Source organism: Pimephales promelas, chromosome 11, assembly GCF_988280905.1.
Source record: "Pimephales promelas chromosome 11, fPimPro1.hap1.1, whole genome shotgun sequence".
Taxonomy (NCBI): Eukaryota; Metazoa; Chordata; class Actinopteri; order Cypriniformes; family Leuciscidae; genus Pimephales; species Pimephales promelas.
Window position 1 is genome coordinate 11009706 of NC_142779.1, and position 24228 is coordinate 11033933.

At 37.3% G+C, this 24228-nt stretch overlaps 3 protein-coding genes and 1 long non-coding RNA gene across 6 annotated transcripts in view; 2 read left to right on the forward strand and 2 right to left on the reverse strand.

Annotated features, from left to right (window-relative positions):
- Positions 1-6443, forward strand: part of atrnl1a (attractin like 1a) — a 207578-nt gene extending 201135 nt beyond the window's left edge. For all 3 annotated transcript variants that reach the window (XM_089116952.1, XM_089116951.1, XM_039672737.2), the window contains one exon: positions 3392-6443. In XM_089116952.1, coding sequence (XP_088973078.1) covers positions 3392-3516 — 125 coding nt within the window. In that variant the 3' untranslated portion in view covers positions 3517-6443. The remainder of the gene's footprint in view (positions 1-3391) is intronic.
- Positions 6444-11212: 4769 nt separating this feature from the next.
- LOC148977139 (uncharacterized) lies at positions 11213-23877 on the forward strand. The gene is made up of 4 exons (XR_016145510.1): positions 11213-11526; positions 11634-11708; positions 17481-17653; positions 23664-23877. It is a non-coding gene; the product is annotated as an uncharacterized LOC148977139 (long non-coding RNA).
- On the reverse strand, positions 12327-14568 carry apcs (amyloid P component, serum). Its single transcript, XM_039671618.2, has 2 exons — positions 14444-14568; positions 12327-13051 (listed from the first exon to the last, which is right to left on the reverse strand). Exons 1-2 carry the CDS (start codon positions 14499-14501, stop codon positions 12381-12383), a joined length of 729 nt encoding a protein of 242 aa, XP_039527552.2. The 5' UTR covers positions 14502-14568; the 3' UTR covers positions 12327-12380.
- The window catches only part of gfra1a (gdnf family receptor alpha 1a), a 73922-nt gene continuing 65194 nt past the window's right edge, over positions 15501-24228 (reverse strand). Inside the window, exons 7-9 of the mRNA XM_039671865.2 lie at positions 22441-22634; positions 18373-18417; positions 15501-17628 (exon numbers count right to left, since the gene is read on the reverse strand). Coding sequence (XP_039527799.1) covers positions 17485-17628; positions 18373-18417; positions 22441-22634 — 383 coding nt within the window. The 3' untranslated portion in view covers positions 15501-17484. The remainder of the gene's footprint in view (positions 17629-18372; positions 18418-22440; positions 22635-24228) is intronic.

Consider the following 24228-nt stretch of genomic DNA (forward strand, 5'->3'; position numbering starts at 1 on the left):
AAATCTTAACTATATCGTCTGGTGTCGTTTAAAGCCCATTTGAAGTTGCACTGAAACTCTCATTTGGACCTTAAATCATTTGGTTCCCATTGAAGTCCATTATATGGAGAAAATCCTGGAATGTTTTCATTAAAAAGCTTAATTTATTTTCGACTGAAGAAAGAAAGACATGGACATCTTGGATGACATGGGGGTGAGTAAATTATCAGCAACATTTTTTTTTTTTTTTAAGTGAACTACTCCTTTAAGAGAAAACTTTGTCCTAGACGGGAACAATGGAGGAGTGAACGAACGTCGCCACTGATTACATACTCAAGGGATTTTCTTCTTGCCCTACGGAATAAAGCTGTGTCTGTGGACTTAAATCATGCATCATCAACCCCTCATGGAAAAGACCAAGGTAGGAAAAGGAAAAAAAAGAGGTGTTCATAACAGGTTGAGAAGGCGAGAAAACAGACACCCGCTTCCCATCAAAACTGTCAAACGTCAGATCATTAAATAATAAACTAACACGCCTCTGGTTTGATAGTAATTTGCTCTGCTTCGCAGAGACATGGATTCATGAGGACAGCACATTCACGGATATGGAGGTATTTACAGTTATAAGAGCAGATCGTGATAAGGTGTCATCTCAAAAATCCTTTAGGGGAGGACTCTGCATGTTTATTGACAGCACTTGGGCCTCACAATTCAAAGTCCTCAAGAGACTGTGCACCAGAGACTATGAGATGCAGTCTGTTTTACCTTCCGCGGGAGTTTGGGCAAATCACCATTATTCTTGTCTATGTCCAAGGGCCTAACGATAAAGAAGCTGTGGAAATAATAACCGACAGCTTCAATGCTGCACTCTCCCGATCGGCAGATCAGTCTGTTTTTATTTTGGGGGATTTCAACACATGTCAGCTGTCACCTCATCTATCCACTCTGCAGCAGTGTGTCACCATGCCCACACGCTCCACTCGCATACTGGACCAATGCTTCGGTAACATCCCAGGCGCAGGGGGTCGTCTTCCTCTTGGAAAGTCTGATCAAAATGTCATTCATCTGCTTCCAACATACAGACAGAAAATCAGGCATGAATTCCACACCTGAAAACTGTTCATCAATGGACTGAGGATGGGGAGGAGGAGCTCAGAGATTGTTTTGACTCTACGGATTGCTGCATGTTTTTTGACGCATGTTCTGATCATCACGAATTGACAGACACGATCACATGCTATATCAAGTTCTGTGAAGAAACTTATCACTTCTAAGAAAGTGTTTAGTAATAACAAGCCATGGCTCTCAAAGAATCTTGAAATGTGTCTGAATGAGAAAAGGGCTGTGTTTTTGAGAAAAACAGTGTAAATGTGGCAGATTGTGGCAAATTTGTTAATGATTTAAACATTTTTCTATGGAATATATACGATGAAAGACCCAAAAATAGGCTGCAATATTACCTATGATCAGATTGGTAGCTATGAACATGCATAGTAGCCATGTGTCTCTCTAAAATCAGACCAAACAAAGCCCCGGGGCCTGATGGCCTCAAAGGAAGGGTGCTAAATGTATGCTCTCAACAACTTAAAGTGGTTCTTACTCAGCTGTGTTTCACATTTTGCTTAATTGTGGTGTTTTCCCAAATTTATGGAAGAAATCTACAATAATGCCTGTGCCTAAAGTCTCTAGGGCTACAGACCTTGGAGACTTTAGACCAGTGGCACTCACTCCACTCTTAGCGAAGTGTATGGAGAGAGTGGTCTTCTGTTGGGAATCAACTTGAACCCCTTCAATTTTTCTATAGGTCACTCAGAGGCACAGAGGACGCAACTCTTACTCTTGTAAATCAAATAGCTAAGCATCTGCAACAACCAAAATCACTTGCTCGGGTACTATTTATTGATTTTACGTCTGCTTTTAATACTATGCAAATTTACAATCCTAACTTCATAGGATGAATGTGAATGGTGGACTCATTCACTGGATTAGAAGTTTCTTAACTGACCGCCCTCAGAGAGTCTTAATAAATGGGGTCAACTCGGATGGGCTTGTCATAAATACTGGAGCATCACAAGGCTGTGTGTTGTCATCTATGTTGATTTCAATTTTTATAAATGACAGGACTGTGCACAGCACCAATGTTAGTTTACTTAAATATGCTGATGACATGGCCTTGGTAGGACCTCTCAGAAAATAATGCAGCACATGAGGAAGCTTACTTTAGCCCAGTCACTTTACTGCAGGACTGGTGTCAGGCTGTTAAACTGGAAATGAGCGTGACTAAAAAAAAAAAAAAAACTTATAATACAAACAAAACCAAGAGGGGCCAGTAACATCACCCTTGTTGTACTTAACAGCCAGCTTGTGGAAGTAGTGGAACATTTTAAGTACTTGGGTACAATCACTGATCGCACTTTAAGTTTTAATGTTAACTCAGAGTATTTTTAAGATTGCTAACCGGCGAGTGTTTTTAATTAGAAAGCTGAGGAGCTTCAGAGTCAGTCAACACATTCTTGAGATGGCATATAGGGGTCTGGTAGAAAGCATTTTACAGTTTAATATAACAGCTTGGAATGGCAACCTGAATGTGAAAGACAAAAACAAGCTTTCCATAATTGTTAATATTGCAGGGAAGGTGATTGGCAAGTCACAAAGGCAGCTTGGGGATGTATTTGATAGGGCGGTACTCAGGAAGGCCAGACAGATATCAGCAGACACCCTACACCCACTCAACTCAGAGTTTGAGTCGCTCCCATCAGGCCGTAGATTCAGGGTCTCAAGGGCGAGTCAGAACATATGTAAGAGATATTTTATTCCCCATGCTATATAGGAATTTAATTTATGTGTTTAAGTACCTTATTTCAATTTTCTGTTGTATGTGGATGGTGATAGTGTCATACTTTTGTCATTTTAACGGTGGTGTCACTGATGCATATCTGTTCGGAGAAGTCGAAGACAAATTTCCACTAATGTGTTTTTTCCACTAAAAAAAATGCATCTTAATACCAAGTGTAAGCAGGGCCTGAGATGTGAAGTGTGGAGAAAATATATAAAAAAAAATCTAAAAATATGATTAAATTGTCTGTATTTTTGATAAATATTCATTTATGATAAATGAAAAATACATGTAAAATGCTATGAAATTAGTGAAAGTCATTTCCATAACCGTCGTTTTTTGACCGCAGGATGAATGGAAATGAAGGAGAGCTTATTTTCTAAAATTCCACATGGCCAGAAGGGCCTATAGTTTTAGAAGAAGAAAAAAAAGAACAAATAAGGATCTGAACTCTGCACTGATGATTGCAAGATGATATTGACAGACACAGGTTTAATTGGTAAGCGTCAGTATGCTCTTATCAGGATGCTGCACTTTTCTTTGAAGCTCACTTCCATCTTCTCCTTCTCCCCACAGGCATTACCATAGCCAGTGCTCTTATTGATACGTCTCAGCAGAGACCCGGTGACTTCAAAGACAAGGGCTTGAGTCTAAAGAGCCGCAAACAGCAGCACACGGTGCACCAGGGAACCTGCGTTTGAACCAGCCGACTGACCTCACAGGAACCTCCGGGACGCAGGGATTCTGATCTCTTTTCTCCTCTCTCTCTCTCTCTCTCTAGAAGGTATTGATGAGAGGGGAGCTCTTGAAGTGTAAATGACAAAGGAGGGTTGAGACATTAGTAGTCCGTGTGTGGCTCCTCCTAAATTCCACGCTCCATAGTGGAGCTCGTATTCCCTCAGTATTGATTGAACCTCTGTAGAGGACATCTGCATTTTGATTGTGCCCACTGGGTTTCTGTTTTTCAACAGCTGCTTCTCAAAAAGGGGAGTGAAACTCACTCTGACCCTTAAAAGGTTATAGGCCAGAATGAGTCACCTGATCACATATGTAGAGGTAAACCTTTCTCTTTTAGGGTTTCATCCCGTCATTTATTGAAATGTGTTTTGATGACTCTTTGATACAGTAATTATCGTTAGCCGACGACTGTATTCAATACATACATTTAATACATTGTTTTTCGAACAGAAACAAAATATGTTGAAGACGTCTAACTCTGCGAAGTCAGGACGTGCGTGTGGAAAGTTTAATTTTGTCTTGCAGAACTGACATTTGTATCTCCTAGTGGCTATACACTTATATTCAAGAACTGAAAAGACCACATACATATCATTTAGCTTTGAACTTGACTGTATGCTAGTATGCCACAGTATATGAATAGATAGATAAAGATTCACTTTTAGACAACATACATTATTTGGGGTCAGTAAGCTTTGTTTTATGAAATTAATAGCTTAGTTCAGCTAGGATGTATTAAATTATGCAAAAACAAAATGACAGTAAAGACATTTATAATGTTACAAAACATTGCTACTTCAAATAAATGCTGTTCTTTTGAACTTTCTATTCATAAAAGATTCGTCAAACTTCCACTGTAAACACATGTATGATGCAAAAACGAATTCATTGAGTGAAATACTGGAGTGAACATGGCTGACCGAGTTTTACTGCCTCCTTAACCTGATCCTCCATGCAACCAAGGAGGACTCAATCACAACTATCCCCTTGCTGGCCTTTGGCCTCCCCAGTGTCTCGCTGACGATCGGTAATAGTTTATAAATTAAACTTTTCCCAAAACCTGTTGTGAGTAGGGCCTCAACATCACCTCCATTCAAAGTGTTAACAAACACTCTTCTTGTTCGGGCATCAGTTTGACAATACCGGGAATATTTTTCACAACAGAGCGAATACTGCTCCCAGCCTGCCCTCTGTTCATTGATTGGCCAGCTGTTTTCAGGCCGGAGGAAAACTGAGACACATGTTGATGTCTCAGACTGAGTAGGCTACAGAAGCGAACTGAAATAGAGTGGAAGTACGAAATCAGACGCAGTCAGGCTACTCTTGAATACCAGTTTGGCATTTTAAAATAAATTGAAATAGAAAACAGTTATTTTAAATGATCATAATATTTCACAATATTACTGTTTTTGATTAAATAAAGTCTTAATGAGCATAAGATTTTCTAAAACAATAAAAAAATCTTACCAACATTTGAAAGATAACGTACACTTATAAACTGTAGCCTTTTTTTTTCCCCAATAAAACAAAGCAAATTTTTGTCCAATCAATCTTTCTAGAATGAAAAACACATGATGTTTTGATGGCACTACAGGAAGAACGTTTACACTTTTTAGGAGTATTAACCTATACAAACAGCTTGTGTGTGCATGAGATAAAAGAAAGTGTTTTAGTCATCAATTTCACAGGGTTTACTATATGATGATTGCAGACAGGTCTACCTAAGATCTGGTCTGATCCTTTTGTACAGTTAGTTGTCATAAAGTAGTGCTGCATTTATCAGACAGTGGTTCTATTGAAACATCTGATCAACAGATAATGCCAGCAGAGAGTTAACAAAGTTACCCACAACTGAAGTGGACTTCAAATATTGTTACGGTTCTGTGGCCAAAATCAATGGTTTCCATTTTAAATGTCTGGAGTCTTCAGACTAAAATTTCATTAGTACATAATACAAATGTCAGTTTAACTAGGTATTGTTCAACATGTTAATAAAGCCAATAAATGTTTGCTTGTATTTCTAACTAATTATGTATTGTCATAATGTTTTGAGTTTGTTTGTCTCAAGACATGTAAAAACTGTATAATTTCATGTCTTATTATGAAAATAGATTAATAGTTTGGTAAACTAAGATAGGCCCAAAAACATTCTCATTTGTCCTCTTTAAAACAGTTTTGATGTATTTCTCCATGATGTGTTTTTCACAACCAAAATGTGTTGCACTTAAATCCTTCATTTCATTTAATCCTTTATAATATATTTATTTATTTATTTTTGCCTATTCTAGTTCACCTAAAATTCTGTCATCATTTACTCATCCTCAAACCTGTATGTCATTCTTTCTTCTTCTTTTTTTTTTGAACAACGTTGTTAATCAAACAGTTCTGGTTCCCATTGACTTCCATTGTATAGACAAAACATTTTTTCAAATTATTGTCTTTTTTTGTTGATGGCAGTTTTTGGGTGAACATCGGAACCTTGTATACTTTCCAAAGAGACTGATCAACTTTTGATTTTTCATTGCAATGTTGATTCAACTTCAAGCACTTGTATATAAACGACTCCCGTCCTACTTAAATCTAAATCTAACAAATGTATCACTCACCGGGCTGTTGGCTCTTTTGCACTGTTCCATGCAGGTGCAAAGTTACTGCATTGCAGAAACAATAAGATTGTTTTGTCTCTCGTGTCTCAAAGGCATTTGTTTTTGTTTATTTATTCTCATTTGCATACTTGAGTCATAACCTTTGTAAATTGGATAAATGTTGAGGAGATTTCTGGTCTTACAGCGTTATGTAATAACTTACCTTATACATAATCAAGTTTGAACAAATGAAGAGCAGCCAAAGAAAGTTCATGTTTATGCAGAAATAAACATTTTGATTAATCTCTTGTATGCTTTAGTTTTCTTTCCGAAATTGCTCTCTCTAGGAGTGAAGTAGTTTCAGCTTCACGTCGCCCACGGACCGTCATTCTGAAGGTCTGGCTACGCGAGACGACGAGCCCAGTAACTTTTACGCAGTATCAGAAGTGAAGACCTGTCTAATGAGATGCAGCGAGTGACTGGGTCTTACAAGACTAACCATGTGGGCTAAATGACTTGTAGACTGTTGGCAGTGTTTACCAAAAATAAGGTACAAAGATAATATCAATTTTGTTGTGTTTAAAATGACCTACTCTCATGCTCAGATTGTCTACTGATGAATCATCTATTAAGTCTGTCTATAACCATCTATAGTTGACCCCAGATGAGATTGAAAAGCTGTTCAATTACTATGCAATATTTTAATGCGCTTAGAGCTATATTGATTTTTCATTTAAAAAAGAAAAGGAAATCACATATGTTTGTACTTAAGTGCTGTTGCCATACGTGTTAAACGACAGAGTATTTAGATTCATACACGCCAGATTTAAATGACTTTTTCAAGGAGTTTGCCGTACGATTGTAGACAGCTGTTTAAATGTTACTGTTATCGGATCGTTTGTCAATCTGGATAAATCCAAGCAAGTTAAACATCAAAGAAATTCTTCCAGTCTGACCTTATCGGACCTCTTTCAGCCATCTGCTGTGTGTAATGGGTTATAGACAAAAATAATATATACATACTGTATGAGCCATTGTTTTGCAGTTCTTGTTATGAGCATAATGAATGAAAACATGAACACAAAAATAAGTACTCAGTTTGGTTTGATGGTTATTATTAAGCACACTCTAAGTAAATTACAATGCTTTGTTTTAATTGCATTACTTAAATTTCACCACTCAAAATATGTAGAAATGCACATAATAAAATGATGTTTGCAAAATGCATTTGCATGACTCATGCTGTGATTATTCTACGGAAACTGGGTCATAAGCACATTTTTGTATAATTTTAAATGTGTTTGTGTTAATAAGCTGCACTCTACGTTTTAATATTTTTTGGAGGGTAATTATTTTCGGGAAAGTAACAAGGTAGACCAACTTTGATTCAGGAAACTACTCAGTGCTTCTTAGAAAGAATTTTGCTGCTGATATTTCCATTTTTCAATTATCACTTGTTCTATACACAATTGCAGCTACTGAGATGTACTGTAAGATAATCCTCTACTGACCAACATAAAAAGTAATGATCAAATATAAAAAAAGAGTAGACCTCGTCAATGTGATGTCAATAGGTTTAAAGCATAATTTGAGCACAACTTCAAGACAAGTATATGAAATGTCAACTAAAATATATAAAAAGTATAAAGAAAACTATTAGCTTTTTAAAATTGTAATTTGTTTTTATTGAAATGTGTATAGTGCTAATACTGGATGGAAAAGATTAATACACAGACAGAACAAAAATTGCATCTTCATGCTATATACGTATATATATATATATATATATAGGTTACAGATTTGTTGTTTATAAACGTATAAACATATTTAAAAATCTCACTATTTACACTTTATGTAAGAGGGATAGAGATTTTGTAAAATATCATGGTTTGTCTCGTATGACAACGGCATTATGAACTCATCATTATCAACCCTCCTCTGCCCATTGTGTTCAAATGGCAGTGGTCAGAACGCCTCTCATGATGTCTAGGCCAGAACTTAATCTTTACACCATTATGTTCTATTTATATCTGGTAATTGTTGTCATCTGATGGTGAATGATCAATCACAGTGCAGTTGGACTACAAAGCCGGCAGTTGTTTTAGGGTCACATGTATCCACACTGTGAGAAGAAAGACTGTCCTGTTCACAGCAGCCTACATCACTGTTAACAAAGCCACTGTTCACCAGGCCACAGCCACAATGTGCCATTATGGTAATAGGATAATGTCAGGGATGAAGTCACATCGGTCATCAGGTTGCTAATGTGAATCATGATGATCTGTTATTTGTTTTGTTTTTTTTAGTTCAGATGATTATATAGAATGAGAAAGCTATTCAGGATGACTATAACGCATCCTTATTGCAAATGAAGTGGGAATAATAGCATAGCTGTTTTGGAATTCGGTTAATTAGTCTCTCCGCCTGTGTGAATATACCGCCCACAACTGATGAGAAAAAAAGGTTTTAAAAATCATACTCTGCCGTCAACATGCTTCCAGATGTGTATCAGTGAGTCAAATCTGTTGCACAAATTTCAGTTCCCATGAATGGATTTTTCATTTGAACGTAGCAGGTGCTGAGAATGTTTGTCTTGTAATTCAAACTAGACAAGACTGCGAATGTAGGGGTGGACGTAAGGTGCTGTGAGACATTTCTTTATAGAATGGCATGCAGAAGATGCCATCCTAATCCCATAAATGTATCACTGAAATAACTATCCTGAGATATCACTCACAGCCCTGGTGCATGTGAGCAGTTAAATAAATAGTGGCCACGAAACGGGATCAGATTCTGCCTATCATTAGTTTTTCTCACAGGAAGGGAAAACGGAAGCCCATAGTAGTCTAACAGAGTGCAAGTATTCTTCCCATTCGTTTTTTTAAAAAGTCTTCATTACAGAATTATAAGCTACCAACCCAGCCAACATTTGTATGTGGGGCCCATGTATGAAATGGGCTGAAAAATGGGACCCATATGGGATTTTCCGCGGGTTACATAATGGCCCCATGTTAATTGCCCAGATGAATTTCATGTAGGATTGTACTTGGTATAGGTGGGACTCAAGTAGGCAACATGCACAAGGCCCATCTCACCCCAGCTTTAACCTAGTCAACATTTGTGGGGCCAGTGTGGGTTTGAAATGGGCTGAAAAATGAGCTCTGTATGGGATTGTCTGTGGCTTCCATAATGGCCTCATGGTAATAGCCAGGTAACTGACGTCTTGGGACGTCTTTTGACCATACGTCAACATCCGCCTTTTTAGGGTACCCTTAAACGTCGGTTAGATTAAGTTATCGGATCCTAAACCTACCCCTAAACCAACTGACTGACGTTAAAGGTAAAGCGTCAGTTGTATGACGGTCGCCGGGATTGTCATCTAACCGACGTTTAAGGGTACCCTAAAAAGGCGGATGTTGACGTATGGTCAAAAGACGTCAGTTATATGACGTCTTGGGATGAGATTGTGTTGGGTGGATTTCATGTAGGATTGCTCTTGGTAGGCGGGACCAATGTTCCCTCTATTTTTTTTTTTTTCTTGTTGAGCAAAACTTTTTTCTATTGGGCGGACATTTTTCGCCACCTGAGCAAAAATATTCTTTATACCTGACCTGTACAGCCTACGTAGAAACATAATGGTTTCAACAATCAGTTGTAACTTTTAACTCAAATGTGCCATTTCTATTTTATTTACATTTATTCATTTAGCTGACGCTTTTATCCAAAGTGACTTACAATTGCTATAAATGTCAGAGGTCGCACGCCTCTAGATCAACTAGGGTTTAAGTGTCTTTCTCAGGGACACATTGGTGTCTCACAGTGGATTCAAACGCGGGTCTCTCACACCAAAGGAATATGTCTTATCCACTGCGCCATCACCACCCCGTATTTGACCATTGATGTATTTTAATGGTACTAAATCATATTTTTTTTAAAAACAAGCAGTTAATTAAGAAGTCACTAAATGAAGCACATTTTTGGTTACCTGATATGTACATATATTTTTTTTTACATGTGCTGTTAACTGTACAGTCCTTACCAAGAAATCCTATGAAAAATAATATACAAAATCTTCTGCAGGACTGTTCAATTTTTTACAATAATAGAATAAATGAAAGAAAAGTGAGCTGTTACACTAAGATGGTTTGGGGAAAACCATAAAGTGTTTTTGTACAGTCAATTAATTGGGTACAGGAGGCATTAAACCATAAAGTCAAATCTGGTGCAAGTCTCTAAAATGGCTTGCATCCAAAGGGAATGTTTACATACTGCAAAAGTTTCACTTTAGATCTTCTGGGGGACCTGCACACTCAACCATATCAGACCTCTCTAAACAAACAATTCACTGCATATATAACAAACGCAGCAATATTCTGCATACATATTGTCCCTTGCATTTCGAGTCTCAAACTTTGCCTCGAGACACTGATCAGACTTGCATGAGGTCAGTGTTCATTATTGGATGCTGCCATGTTAAAGATAGCTGTTCTCCCCTGCCGATGTTTGTGAGGACCCCATCACGTGCCTGAGGCTCCTGAGCCTGGCCCCTGACACCACACAGCATGAGCCAATATGAGCCAAGCTGCCAGTTCTCTCCATGCTAATGCAATAGTTTTATTCCATACATGTATACGATATTGCAGTCCATAAACTGAGCACACAAAAATTATTTGTAGATATGATCAAATTCATGCATGTCGTGAGGAGCCACATTTGTCCATTAGTTGGAAGTTTCAAGAGCTTATTTTCGTATCATCAGTCTAAAAATCTGCTGAAATTCAATCGGCAAGTTACTTTTAGCCTTAAGATGTTTTGTGGATATGGCCCCTGGTCTTCTGCATGTGCTTCGCTAAACATAGAGCCGTTTTACTCAAGATGCCCTCAAAGGTGCGAACAACAATTAGCATAACCAATGTCCATCTCATTGATATCTAGACTGTTTTTTTTCTTCTTCTTCTTCACACTAACATTCGGTCATTAAAACTGAATTACACACCAACCATTCAAATAATTAGCTAATATATAAGTGTGCACTGAGACAGGAATAAAGCAGAGAGAGAATCCAAATGCAAGCACATTTTAATGAAACAAACAGGTCATCCAGGGCAAATAAAGGAACACAGAATTCAAGACAGGAACATGGAGACAGATACAAGCAACAGCACAAACAAGCTGAACAAGATAACAAGGGGGCGGGGCTAATTAGAAACACCTGGAGAGATTAATAAACATAATGGGAACTGTTAACATGGGACAAGACAGGGGAACACAGATGTGAATCATGACAATAAGTTAGCTGATCACCTTAAAAGTCCACGGATATTCGTAGTCTGTACGGATGTTAACACTTTCTCTGACACGCCGATGCAATGAGACCTTTTTATACAGGTATGTTAGTTCATGTGATGTTCAATATAAAGCCTAAATGCATGATCTAAAAATGTCATTTCATTTGACTGCTTTTTTGTGTTCTGTATTTTTTTTATTTTCTGTAGAAATGCAGATGGACGTTTAAAGAGGACATTTGTAATGTGGATTTGGCAAACCAGTGCATTTTCTCCAGTCTCGAGGTAATTGTTTGTTTGAATGAGCTAAGAAGTGTTATTTTTGTAATATTTATAGTATTTATCAATATTTTCATTCCTTTATATATATATTCAGTTTTCATTTAAATTTCAGTTTGAGTTGAAATATTTTTGTTATGTGCTTTTGTCATTTCTATTAGTTATTAATTATACTGTATAGCTTTAATATATTTCGATTACAGTTTTTGTTTTAGTAATGTTAGTACTAATTCCAATGCAACATTTCTATTTTTTTAAGTATTTTAAATAGTAATTGTAGTTAACAATAACAACACTTGTTTTCAGAGGTTTGCACCTGTACGTTAAGTTATTAAGTTAAGTTCAACACAATAATGATTTTTGAGAGTACAAAAAAAAGTAAATATCACATTCAGAATGTTGCTAGTTGATCAGATTAACTTGCGTGGGCCATTTTACAATATTAGTAGCAAGTGCTGCCACTCTATCCGTTAGTCAGTGAGTGTGAGTGGGAATAAGTTAAAATTCGAGGCCATTGTGTCAACTTTACTCAAGTTGATCATTAAACTACACCAGAATATGAAACTATAATCCAAGTCTGTTAGACTGCTCTTATTTGGTCAATATTAAAAAGCAAGCACAGAGTTCACAGTCAAGATGTTTATTAATTTCTCATGACAGTACAATGATATTGCAGCTCTATATCTGCTCTTCTTTGGTATAGAAGGTTACTTGCTGCTTTTCTTCTACTTGAGCAGACCCAGCAATGGTGTATTTCAGATTGTGCCAGTTAATGTAATCCCCAAGTTTGTATTTGGTCTTTTGGACCATGTAGGTCTTAATCTGACGGGGGGAAAGGGCTTGTTTGTGCACGTGCACATCTGATATAAAGCCTGTGAAGACATTAGTTAGCTGGAACCCTCCATCATATCGGGTCTGATGCTGGCCGAGTGTTATGACGGGTGCGTCATTAAAAGCTAACTTAGGGCCCACCACCTTCCTAATGCTGGCTACTTCATTCACAAACATCTGTGCAAGACCGCTGTTGGCATCCCAGGTCGCACACACCGAGTTCCACTGATTTAAATTGAATGTCAACCCTTTGAATTGAACAGGGGTGTTGTGAATCGACATCTGGTATTGTTTGAGGTCAGCTGACCAAGATAAAGAAAAGTCTTGAGGGTGGGATGGCGTGGCCAGAGAAAACAGACATGGGTTGGCGGTCAGTTGGTCAGCGTAGAATCTCAAACACACGGTGACTGCAGGCATATCCATGGATTCATTTGGGTGGAGCTTCACCCAGCTGCTGGTGGTCAGCTCTGGGAATGTGATGACCTTCTCCCTCAAACATTGTTGTTCTGTTTTCTTCTCTGTTGTTCATGTAATAAGATGTTTTGAAAAATGTAAGGTATTAATCAAACAATGTGAGCCCACACAGGTTGACCCATGATACTACAGTAGTTGATTAAAGAGCAAATATGCAAAGGCAAAAATGAGATGAAAGCAGTCTAAATGAATTCTCTTTCCCCTGAGGTATTACAGTTTTTTTTATTCGCTTTGGTACTATTTTCACAAGTAAGGTGTACATTTTCAAAACTCTTAGTACAAAAATCCAAACTGATCACACTTGTAACGCAGCTAGTCATTCTTTCAAAACCTGATGTAATGCTTTCAGTCAGTTGCACATGTTTTCAGTCCACATAATAATTATTTCAAACACAAGATTATTGTAATATGTAATGAGAACATTTGGTTTAATCACTGAAACACAACAATATGATCTTCTTTCAGTTTAGTACTTTTAACAATCAGTTCATCCAACAGCAAACAATGCAAGATACATGTTTCAAATCGGCCTTAGAAGTGCTGAAATGAATATGCTACAGTACTATAAAAGACAGATTACACAGTTTTACTGTAACATTAGGCAATACACTTACAGTACCCAACATTTACATAATCTATAATTTCCAAATATCCATCATATATCTAGGCCTAATCAAATGAAGGATCAATGAAGACATCCTTTACAATCATTTAGGCAAATTATAGTTTTTATTTTTCAGATATAATTGTAATATAGGTATACTTTCTATAATGAAATGTAACTAAAGAAGAACAAAACATAACATTTAGTGCACACATTACAGTACATAGTGGCCAATTGTGGTCAGACTGTGAAAAAAATTGTGAAAAAATAAAAAAATAAAATTAGCTATAACGAGTATTCATCATGTGTGGTTACTGGTTACATGTAATTTACCGTAAATAGAATACAAACACACATTTTATTTCTGTAGTTCTCAAAATCCATATACTGTATATTGCTGAAATGAAAATCTATAGGTTTACCAAATGATTAATTGATTAACCATTACGATCTGTTGGATTAAATAATAGACAAAAGTATTAAACTGAACAAAAAGAGATGCAAATCATAAGTTTGATAGTAAGAGCTTTATGAAAGGCAGTTACTGTGAATGAAACAATAATGTAGATGAAACACTTATTTTGTGTTGTGAAAAGGATACTTTGTGATTGTGTGAATTGTACTAACACAGTTGAAAACTTGATGAAATGTTTGAAAAAAGTGCACTTTTGATGATCTGTTGTGATATTAGCACTAAGAGTTTTGAAAATGTACACCTTACTTGTGAAAATAGTACCAAAGCGAATAAAAAAACTGTAATTAGATGACCTCTGCATTTAAAAACAATGTATTGGTAAGTTGTTAGTATTACATTGTTAGTAGGCCTACTTACGGGATAACACCAGACCACAGCACCCAATAAAGAAAACGTATGAAGCGAGCCTCCGCATGGTCCTCTTGGGTCGAGTCAAGCACGAGAGAGGTAGCCTAACTGAGCTCTTCACTCGGCTTTTTTTTATATTACACTACTAGTGAGGAGGACACAGCATGTTAGTGCTGATTAGGCAAGTGTAGATAAGGAGAGGGGCTGCACGATTTGGCCAAACAACAACCTTATGCAACACAGGCTCACAATGCATTACTTGCACAATGTTATATGTTATTACGTATCATGTAACTAGCTCCATATATGCAGTATGTTCAGTTTTAGCGTACTAAGCTTGCTTGATAGCGTATTTTGCAGAAATGTTGCCTGGGCTGCAATTGCGATCTGGGATATGAACTAAAATGAGTTGGAGTTGCTTTTTAAGAGTAAAAACACTTGGGTTCAAACTTTATAAGAACAAACTAAGACCTCTTTCAGTGGTCAAATTGAATAGAGTAAAATAAGTAATAAATAAATTGTCTTTGCATTGACCTTGAGTACTTTTTGCAGGACTTTCAGATTCTTTTTTTGTTATGATAGTGTATCAGTCCACATCAGTCTCACTGGTGTTTTACAGTAACTCAGTTTGAATAATAGTAATAATAATACTTTATTATCTGGTGAAATGCTGAAAAATTCTGTTACATTTGGAAATTATGCAAATGTAAAAATATAGTGAACCTGTTACAAATTGCATTCTCAAATGTACATAAGTTGTGAACCGAGCCACTCTGAAACCGCAACATACGCTGAATGCGTGTAAATGAACATAGTGCCACGGTTCACTCAGAAACACAATGCAACAGACTATTTATTGAATTAAATATCTGCGTTTTATGATTTGGTTATTGCACAATGGCTTTTTATTTAAATGTATCATATAGCCCTTAAAGCAGCTTTCACTGACTTATTGATGTCTCCTTTTGTGATCAAAACTTGGCTATTGAGGCTAAATTATTATTACACATCCTGCACATACAAAACAAAATTAAACGCTCATCACAAGAAGAGACAACAACAAAGGTGAATGTCAACATTTTTAATTGTTTTCATAGAATACTTTTTACATTTTCACAAGCTAAGAAGAAATGTGACAGATTGTGTAGGAGTCTTGTATTTGCATTTTAAATGCTGTGGAGCAATAAGATGTGACTATAGAGAAATATAGATTTTTACAATGTGGGATTCTCACTTTCCTGCTCCCATCTGACGCATACAGCAACTTTGTGTTGCGTTCAAAGCCAGAAAAGAATGCCTGCGTAGAATCCATACCAATAGCCTTTATTGCATTTCCATCTCTCATGCTTGGTTTTTTTTTTTTAATGCTCATACTTTTAAAGTTCCTGTCCTGCTTACCAGCAGAAAATACAACATTACAATAAATAAACCCATAATGCAAAAAGATACAAAAATAAGAGTTTCTTTCCCTTTTCTTTTTGGCTTACCATAAAACAATAGTGTTATAGTAAATGTATATGTCCTTCATTTGAGTTACTAGACAGCAATAATAACAGATGTACAGTAAGTCTTCAATTTGTACTGTTATCTCTAAAAAAAATATACTGTATATATAGTTACTGAGAAAAACAATAAATCCTCATCCAATATGATAATGCATTGTACAACCAGATCCCAATTCAAATATAGCAGGCTCTATAAACAAAGCTCATGTTGAAGTATATATATGTTTGTGGTTTTTTTTATGTAGCACTTAAAATGTTCTGTAAATAACATGAAGTACAACCATACATAATAATTTTTTTGTTCAAAATGCCACATGAATCAAAGCAGCATGTCATAGACTCGAGGTGGTTTAACTGCACATGCCTCATACTGACATATAGAATTCTCACTGATTTGAAGTAATTATGGTGCAGGATCACTGATACTTTCAGTAACTTTTGTATAGACATACAGTACAAAAAACTGGCTACAGTATATAATACATACATGACTAGTTTGCATGTTTAGTTTGGGCCGAAGTATGAAAATCTCCGTCAAAGCAACATCAGAAAGGCAATTTACACTTGATAGATACGCTGATGCCAGTTGGTTTAGCCTGTTGAGTGGTGATACTCAATTTATAGATACTTGTATATGCAATTGTAAAATAGAACCTTGTCCAAAAATCAATAGCTTTCCAGCCTAAGTCCATGTTTTCTCTGTAAACTGTGGCATAGGAGTTATGAAACCCCAGTTCTACTGACATATCCATCCAGTTAACCTGTGACCTGATCCTCATGTTCAAACAAACAGCATTGCGCATCCACACATGCAGCCACACACACACAAACAAATAGGCTCCTCCAAAACCAATGTCTTATCAGACAAGCTACTGTCCTTTTGGTCATTCAGTTAAAGCTGAGCTGGAAATTCTTGATAATTAAACTCCCCTCTCATTTTCTGTGACGTTTGATATGTTTGACCTACAGACGGGCCAATGATGCTATAGAAAAACTACAGAGGACGAGCACAATTTGTGAGAATCTAATTTTCACCAAAACGTCAACCAAAATAAAAGATTGAAGACCATTTGTGTAAATAAACAGTGAGCACATCTCTATAGTGTCTTGTTCTCACTTTTGTGTGTACCAGTGAGCAATGGATGGTGCACACTGCATCTTTAAGTACACATACGCACAGATAAGATTAATCTCTACTGCGGTGACAGGAGTCCTTATGATTTCTGGCCCTCGAAACACCAGCGGTTGCGTAGACGGCACAACATCGCACAGGAATGCTGCAATGAATCCGAGGCACTCTTGCATTTCTTTCACGTTTCGTCTTCCAACGCAAAATCAGGAGAGAAGAGACGGAAACTAAAGTACACCAATACCACTTAGTTTCATTGCATCAACAATAACGAAAGCTCTTAAAAAACAGACCAGCGAGAGAAAGAGAGGATGGGATGGGCTAAGAGAGAAGAAGAGAGAGAACTGAGTACAACAGATTGACAGCGATTGACTTTGTACAAATTGTGACTGTCCATGTTTTATGTTCTTAGGTGGCTACAACATCAGCGCGATGAAGATGCAGTGCAAGGAGGTTGCCAGTAGGAGCAGCAGAGAGCTAAGGGCTGATAAAGACACCTGCCGAGTGGACGAATTCCTGGAGATGTCGTTGGAGGAGCTGGGGTCATCGATCTGTGGGTCCTTGGAGGAACACAACAGTAAACAGGTGAGAAAGCGGATAAGCAATTATTCTTAACAGCCAAGAGATGGTTAGATAAGACACAAATGCACATATTTTTCCAGTATGATGTTTTACCTTGAACTCCTCTATCAGAAATTGTACGCATATGTGCTTGGCTTTTCAAGGCTTTTAATACAGCGTAATGAGTCCTTCCTTTTTTAAAACTGGACTTTCACCTTGCAAACAACTGCTAATGTCTTGAAAACGCTATAAAAGTGTCCAAAAGAACAGCAAAAAAAAAAAAAAAATAGTGATAAAAACATAAAAATGCCATTCTGTCTGAGTTCTACCTAACATGGGTTCAGATATCTAAGAGATTAAAAAGCTCTTTGATTCTGCAATGAAATTATTTGCTGAAAAGAGGTCCTCATTTTTAGGGGCTGGTTGGACCTGCCGTTGCAACACTAAATGTCATTCTAGCATATAATGTTGCTTTTATTATGTACACTGACATTTAGTGAACTTTAAAAGGCAGAAGATAAGCAACGTTCACATTTTGCCATTGCCCACCGTAAAGATCATGTGCATGCCAGGCGGCAAAGGCCCTCTAGTGCCGGGTCAAAGTTCAGCAGAACTGGGCTAATGTGACATGAGATAATTACTGCTTTATCTTTGTTTTCATTCATTATTATTCATCCTTTCAATACCACTTGACATAAATCAGATAAATGTCTGGTGGTGTGCATAAAAAGAAGCATACTTACCACACATAACACATCTATTGTGTTGTTTGTCTTTTGCTTCTGAGCCTAGAATGGAAAAATAAAGCTCTATTAAATCAATCTGAAATGAAATCATAACATCTTAGACCAAGAAAATCCTTGTCAAACAACATTTTAGAAAATCATTGACAAACTCAAACTGTTTATAGCTGCAATTTTATAGCATTGTATTAGTGTTATTGTGATTCTGTCCTCAGAGACAGTGTCAATATACTGTATCCATAGAGAAGTAAATGCGCATGCAATTTGATATATATCTGTTAATTAAAGCCGGTAGGTTACTGGAAGGTTCTCATTTGAGGCCACCTTATATTTCTCACAAACATTAATCAAATTTTAGCATTTTAAATGTAACCCTTCCAGTAGCATACAATTAAGTATGGATTTCACATCCTTATGTGTGTGTTGTGCACAGGTATGTGTGTCTAAGGAAGTGAGAAGCGCTGGTGATATAGGAGAGCTGGTGACAGTATAATGAATGGATTCTTGTGTGTTGGCGGTTCGGTATCCTTCTAAAAGGAGCCGACTTGATTCTAAGCCAGAGCCCAGCATGATAAAGCAATGCCTCGACCAGCATGAAACATTATAAACAACCGCATCTACGGACCAGCATAAATAGGATTTGAGGTTTAATATCAATGATTAATTTCTCCCAGAGTGGTCCTAGCACCCTTTAAACCTTTTCAAAATTGAAGAAATAAACCAACAACATAGAAAGTATAATTCTCATGCACACAAAAAAAGTTGGATAATTGTCCTCTGAACACATCAAGTGCGGTTTTAATTACATTGAAGCAAAAACGCTCCCGAAGTGCAAGATATGTCAGTCCAGAAAAGGAAAAATAGAACAAAACTCATGAAATTGGCCCTTAATCTCACTGAATCACTTGACAGCATACTAAGCAGAGAGTTTCTCACTTTAATTGTATTTTTAGAACATGAGTTCACACTGAACTAAGAGATCTGGTTTGTACGGCTAAAGCAGAGCATTCAGTAATTTAGCAAATGTGCTCAATACTTGCATTTCGACACTTTTACACACTCTTACACGAAGTATTACCATATGTCTTTTTGTTTTGAAGGATGTAATGCACATCTGGCTCTGTCATTTTACCCACACGTAAACACGCAAAGGCAAAAACCCTTTCTAGCATATAACTGAAGGGGGACGCAAGCAGTAAACATCTCGGTTCTAAACGAGAGCGAGGGAGAGGCAGTTTGATAGGCCATGTTAACATGGCATTTGCATACTGGAGTCGTCTCGCTAGTTTTCCTGGAGGTCAGCTGCGTGTGCTGCGATCATTTGTAACTGACGACGAAAGACTGACAGACATATCCCATGAGTCTGCGCTCCCTGTATCTGTTCTTCTCCTCATTTCCACGTTGACAGCTGCTCCCCCTCAGAGGACTACGTTTAGCAGCGAGGCTAATACAGAAACATGTAAACTCATTAACTTCACTTTCTCCTGCTGCTGTGCTGCTCTCTGTTGGAGTGTATGGGTGTGAGTGTGGTGTGTTCGGCCAAATTTCTGTGATTTATATATTTGCACGGTCTCTAATTAAAAGACGAATGCTGTATATATGGCCAGCTCTGACAGTCATTGTGAATTGTATGTGTAGCAGGGCTAGTTGTCACAAAGGCAGTGCATTCACATATATGCATTTTGCATTGCATTTAATGTATATATTTTAATCAGTTCATGCATTCCCTGGGAATCGTTCCTACGACCTTGGTGTTGTTAACATCAAGCTCTACTGTTTGAGCTACAGGAACGCTTATAAGATTATCAGTCAAAAGTCCAATTATGCAAATGTTGCTGACTTCAAACACCTAGTTCAAAACCGTCTTAAATGATGACATTTATTGTGAAAATTATGTGGACTGTGAATATCATAATATTTCATTTATAGCTGGCAAAGATATGAGTCAACCATGTAATAAGGGCAAATTTGAATTAAAAAAAGTTTTGTCATGTTTGTTAAATATGTTAAACCAACAAATGGACACTATGTAAGTATTGTCAAGTCAAATATATTTAAATAGCGCTTTCCACAATACAGATTGTATCAAAGCTGCTTCACAGTATCAATTAAGACAACATAACAGTGTTTGTTTATTCATGAAAAGACAATCAAGTTTGGTAGAGCTGATCAATGGTATGATGGGTCATTTAATTTGAATATCCCAAACTGAGCAAGCCAAAGGCAACAGTGGCAAGGAACCGAAAAACTCCATCAAGTGACCCGATGGTGTCCTAAAACTCCATCAGATCACCCATTGGAGAAAAAAAAACCTATTGTGACAAATCCTAGTTAGTCTAACAAGGTATTTTTGTTAATACATAAAAAATAGAATAGAAATGGAATAGAAAGTGAGTGTTAATGGGCCAAGTGTTATCGAAGAAGAGACATGATATGGGGCCCTATTTTAACGATCTGAAACGCAAGTATCAAATGTGAAACGTAAGTAACTTTGTGGGCGGATCTTGGGCGCTGTTGCTATTATACCGGCGGGAACACAGACTTAATAGAGAGTAGATGCCCTATCCGCTACTGCCTACTCGCGCTGACGAGCCGTGGGGCCGCCATCTTGAACCGGTCACCCGCTCCAAGTGCATTTAATAATCATACCGAACTGATTTTCACACTTTTTTTTTTTTTTTTTTTTTGCTGCAAAGGTCATACATGTAGCTATGATACATGGTTCAGCATATTTTTATATTCATATTGGGCTCCAGAGTATCAATCGACTTTGGAGGGTTAACTTAACAGTAATAGAATTTTTTGATATATGATATAAAGTGACCAGACATCCGAGATCAAAACTGGGAACATAATCCCCGAAAAGGGGGGGAAAATGAGGACATTTACAGTAGTAGTTTGACTAACATTCTGATTGAAAAACTTAATGTTGTGTCTTCAAAAACAAAATGAGGTAGTTTTTTTTTTCTATATTTAGTCAGGGACAGGCAACCAAAAACGGGGACTGTCCCCTGAAACCGGTGACATCTGGTCCCCCTATGATATATGATGTAGGCTATGATCGTTATTTTGCAAATCACACACTATAAATATGATAGAGACGCAGAAACAGATAGTGGCAGTGAAGTCAGATATTTTAATAAGTTGAAGAAACAAAATATGACTATATTATAGTCATATTAAGTCGAACTTTTTATATTTGTCTTTCTCTGTCACACACTGAACTACCACGTTCTTCTGCATCTACCTCCTCCCAACACTTTGACATTTAGCAGCCCCCCTCCCAACACACACACACACAAAAGCTTTGCATGAGCTAAAACCCCCAAAAGCAGACTGTTTTGCTGAGCTTCTTTCTCTAAAATTTCAATGGCCAGTGTTATACCAGTAATATTTGTTTTACTTCTACAATAGCGTTATTGTGTCAGTTGTAATCTAAGTCAGTGTTGGTCTCAGTTCATAGCCAGGTGAACACCGGCCGGTGCAGTAAACAGCCTAACTAGCTAGCTGGCTACGATTTCAGTACAGTAATATCAAAGACCCGTGCTCCTTTTCAACTTTCTGGTATTACTCTATTTAAAAAATACAACAAATAGTATGGCGCGCTTGTCCCATGGCAGATTGGTATTATTATGGTGGATTTCTCAGGCCATCTATTTGCCTAGCATACATCGTTTTTCAAGTTGTCGTTTTTGACAACTTGCCCCAAAAGGTCATTGATAATAGCTTTTGTTGTAAGTAAGAATTAAAGGTTTTTAAATTTACGTTCAAAAATAAATCTACCCCGAAATATTCAGTGGAGTAAGAACTGACAAATCGGTCTCCCCAATATAGTAGGAGTATAGCTCTCGCAAATCAAGCATACACAATTGAAATATTCCCTTCATAAAAGCATAAATTTCAAGATCAGCAGAGGTATTTATTATCTGCGAACACACAAGAACCACAAACGCATAGGCTTTTTTTTTTTTTTTTTTTTATAACCCTGCATTTCCTGGGGCTCATACACCAAACCCCACAATACATAGATGAAACGCGAAGATCTACGTCTGCAATAGTGGCACTGACCTGCAGGCTACCACAGAACTGGTAGAGGGAGTTATCAGCTGGGTTGAGATGGTTGTGCTCTATGACATTAGGCGATTTTTCTCGATCCTTGGCCCTCTGGGATGGTGTTGTTATAGAGGTGGTGGTTTGTACTGGGGGCATCGGCTGCCATACACTCACGTCTGTCCCATTTCCAAACGCCTGGATCGCATTGCCTACATAAAAAAAGAGCAAAGATAGTTTTTACCTCATATTAAAAGAGAGATATGAAATGTTCAATTATTATTGGAGGGCCATTGGGCCAATAACACTGTGGATGGGTTTTCCTCCTGTTTGCTGTCCAATTATATGGACCGCTGACAGGTAGGGCTGGGTATCGACCAAATTGGTTCGATACCATTGAGTATTAAAAGATCTTTTGTCTTTCGGTACCAAATTTCGATATCTAAGGGGTTAATCTCGTCAAGGTCAGTGAGCCAATAATAATGCAGCATAATTAGACATGGCGAGGCATCAAAACCCTAGTTTATGCTGGTTACGCCCAATGACGAGGCTCACACGTGAGGCTGTAGAGTGTAAGCGTTCCAGCCCCCATAGATGTAACTAACACGAAACTTAGTGTATAGGCTACTTGCCTCACAAACATGAGAAATTTCCATATAGACAGCTTGAAATATCAACATTTAAATGAAACCAATTTAAATAGAAAACAAATAATCAGATTGTGTAATCCAGATGAAAGGTCCTTTTCTCTCTATAGGTGCGCTTTCACAATACTGCGGATTCAGCAACGTCAACTTTATCTTTGTAGTCAACATTGACTTAGAAAACAATAGTTTATTAATAAACAATTAAAAAAATATATCGGTCAGGAACAGGTATCAAAGTCAAGGTATCGGTATCAATATGTATATAACAAAATGAACGATACCCAGCCCTACTGATAGGCTTTTGATCTCTTTGCCATCTCCACTGAAACAGGACAGGCAGTACACTAGTCTGTGAAGAGTTTTTAAGAAAAACACATGTATGTTTGGTACAGTATGTGCGTAGTTGTTGTGGTGTTCTTTATCAGCAATGTCCTCTCTTGTAGTGCTAAGTTCTTTCTGTCGCTATGCTACCTCTTAATGTTTGTTTTTCATCTCCTCATCTAATTTTATCATACTCAAATGTAAATAGTTTGAACAAGCACATGATGAATTTGTTGTTTCTATTTTTAGATGCTTTTTTCTACATCTCTCTAGGAAATACTGGAAAAGACCCACAAGGCTCTGAGCGCTTTGATCGTCTATGAGCCCTGACACATTTTCTTCAGCAGATGAATCGTGTAGTTTTCTCTCATGTGTGTCTCTCAATGAGTCATGTTCTTTGAATCCACTCTACACTCCACCAGCTGATGTCTGGAGACCTTTATATCCACAAGGTTTTATGTTTCAAAGAAAGGAAAATGTACTGCAATATCAGGCTTTACTGCTTTTTTTTCTCAGATTACATGACGACCAGCTTAAAATAAGCTAATTTTTCTACAACACACATTAACAATGTGAAAGTGATTGTGTAAAATATATATATATACACACACACTCAAACAGGCGCACACATCTTTGTAGGGACTACATAGGCGTAATGGTTTTTAAACTGTACAAACTGTATATTCTATCCCCTAACCCTGCCCCTATCCTTAAACCTACCCCTCACAGGAAACATTCTGCATTTTTACATTTTCAAAAAAACATTACTTAGTATGATTTATACGCTGTTTTCCTCACAATGTGGATGATTTTCAGGTTTTGCTATACTTGTGGGGAC

What these genes read in the sequence shown, in the direction of transcription:
- apcs (XM_039671618.2), bottom strand. Translation starts at nt 14,501, where the DNA reads ATGCGGAGGCTCGCTTCATACGTTTTCTTTATTGGGTGCTGTGGTCTG. An exon ending in CTGTGGTCTGGTGTTATCCC is followed by an intron (nt 13,052 to 14,443) that starts GTAAGTAGGCCT and finishes CATGAACAACAG; the next exon opens with AGAAGAAAACAGAACAACAA.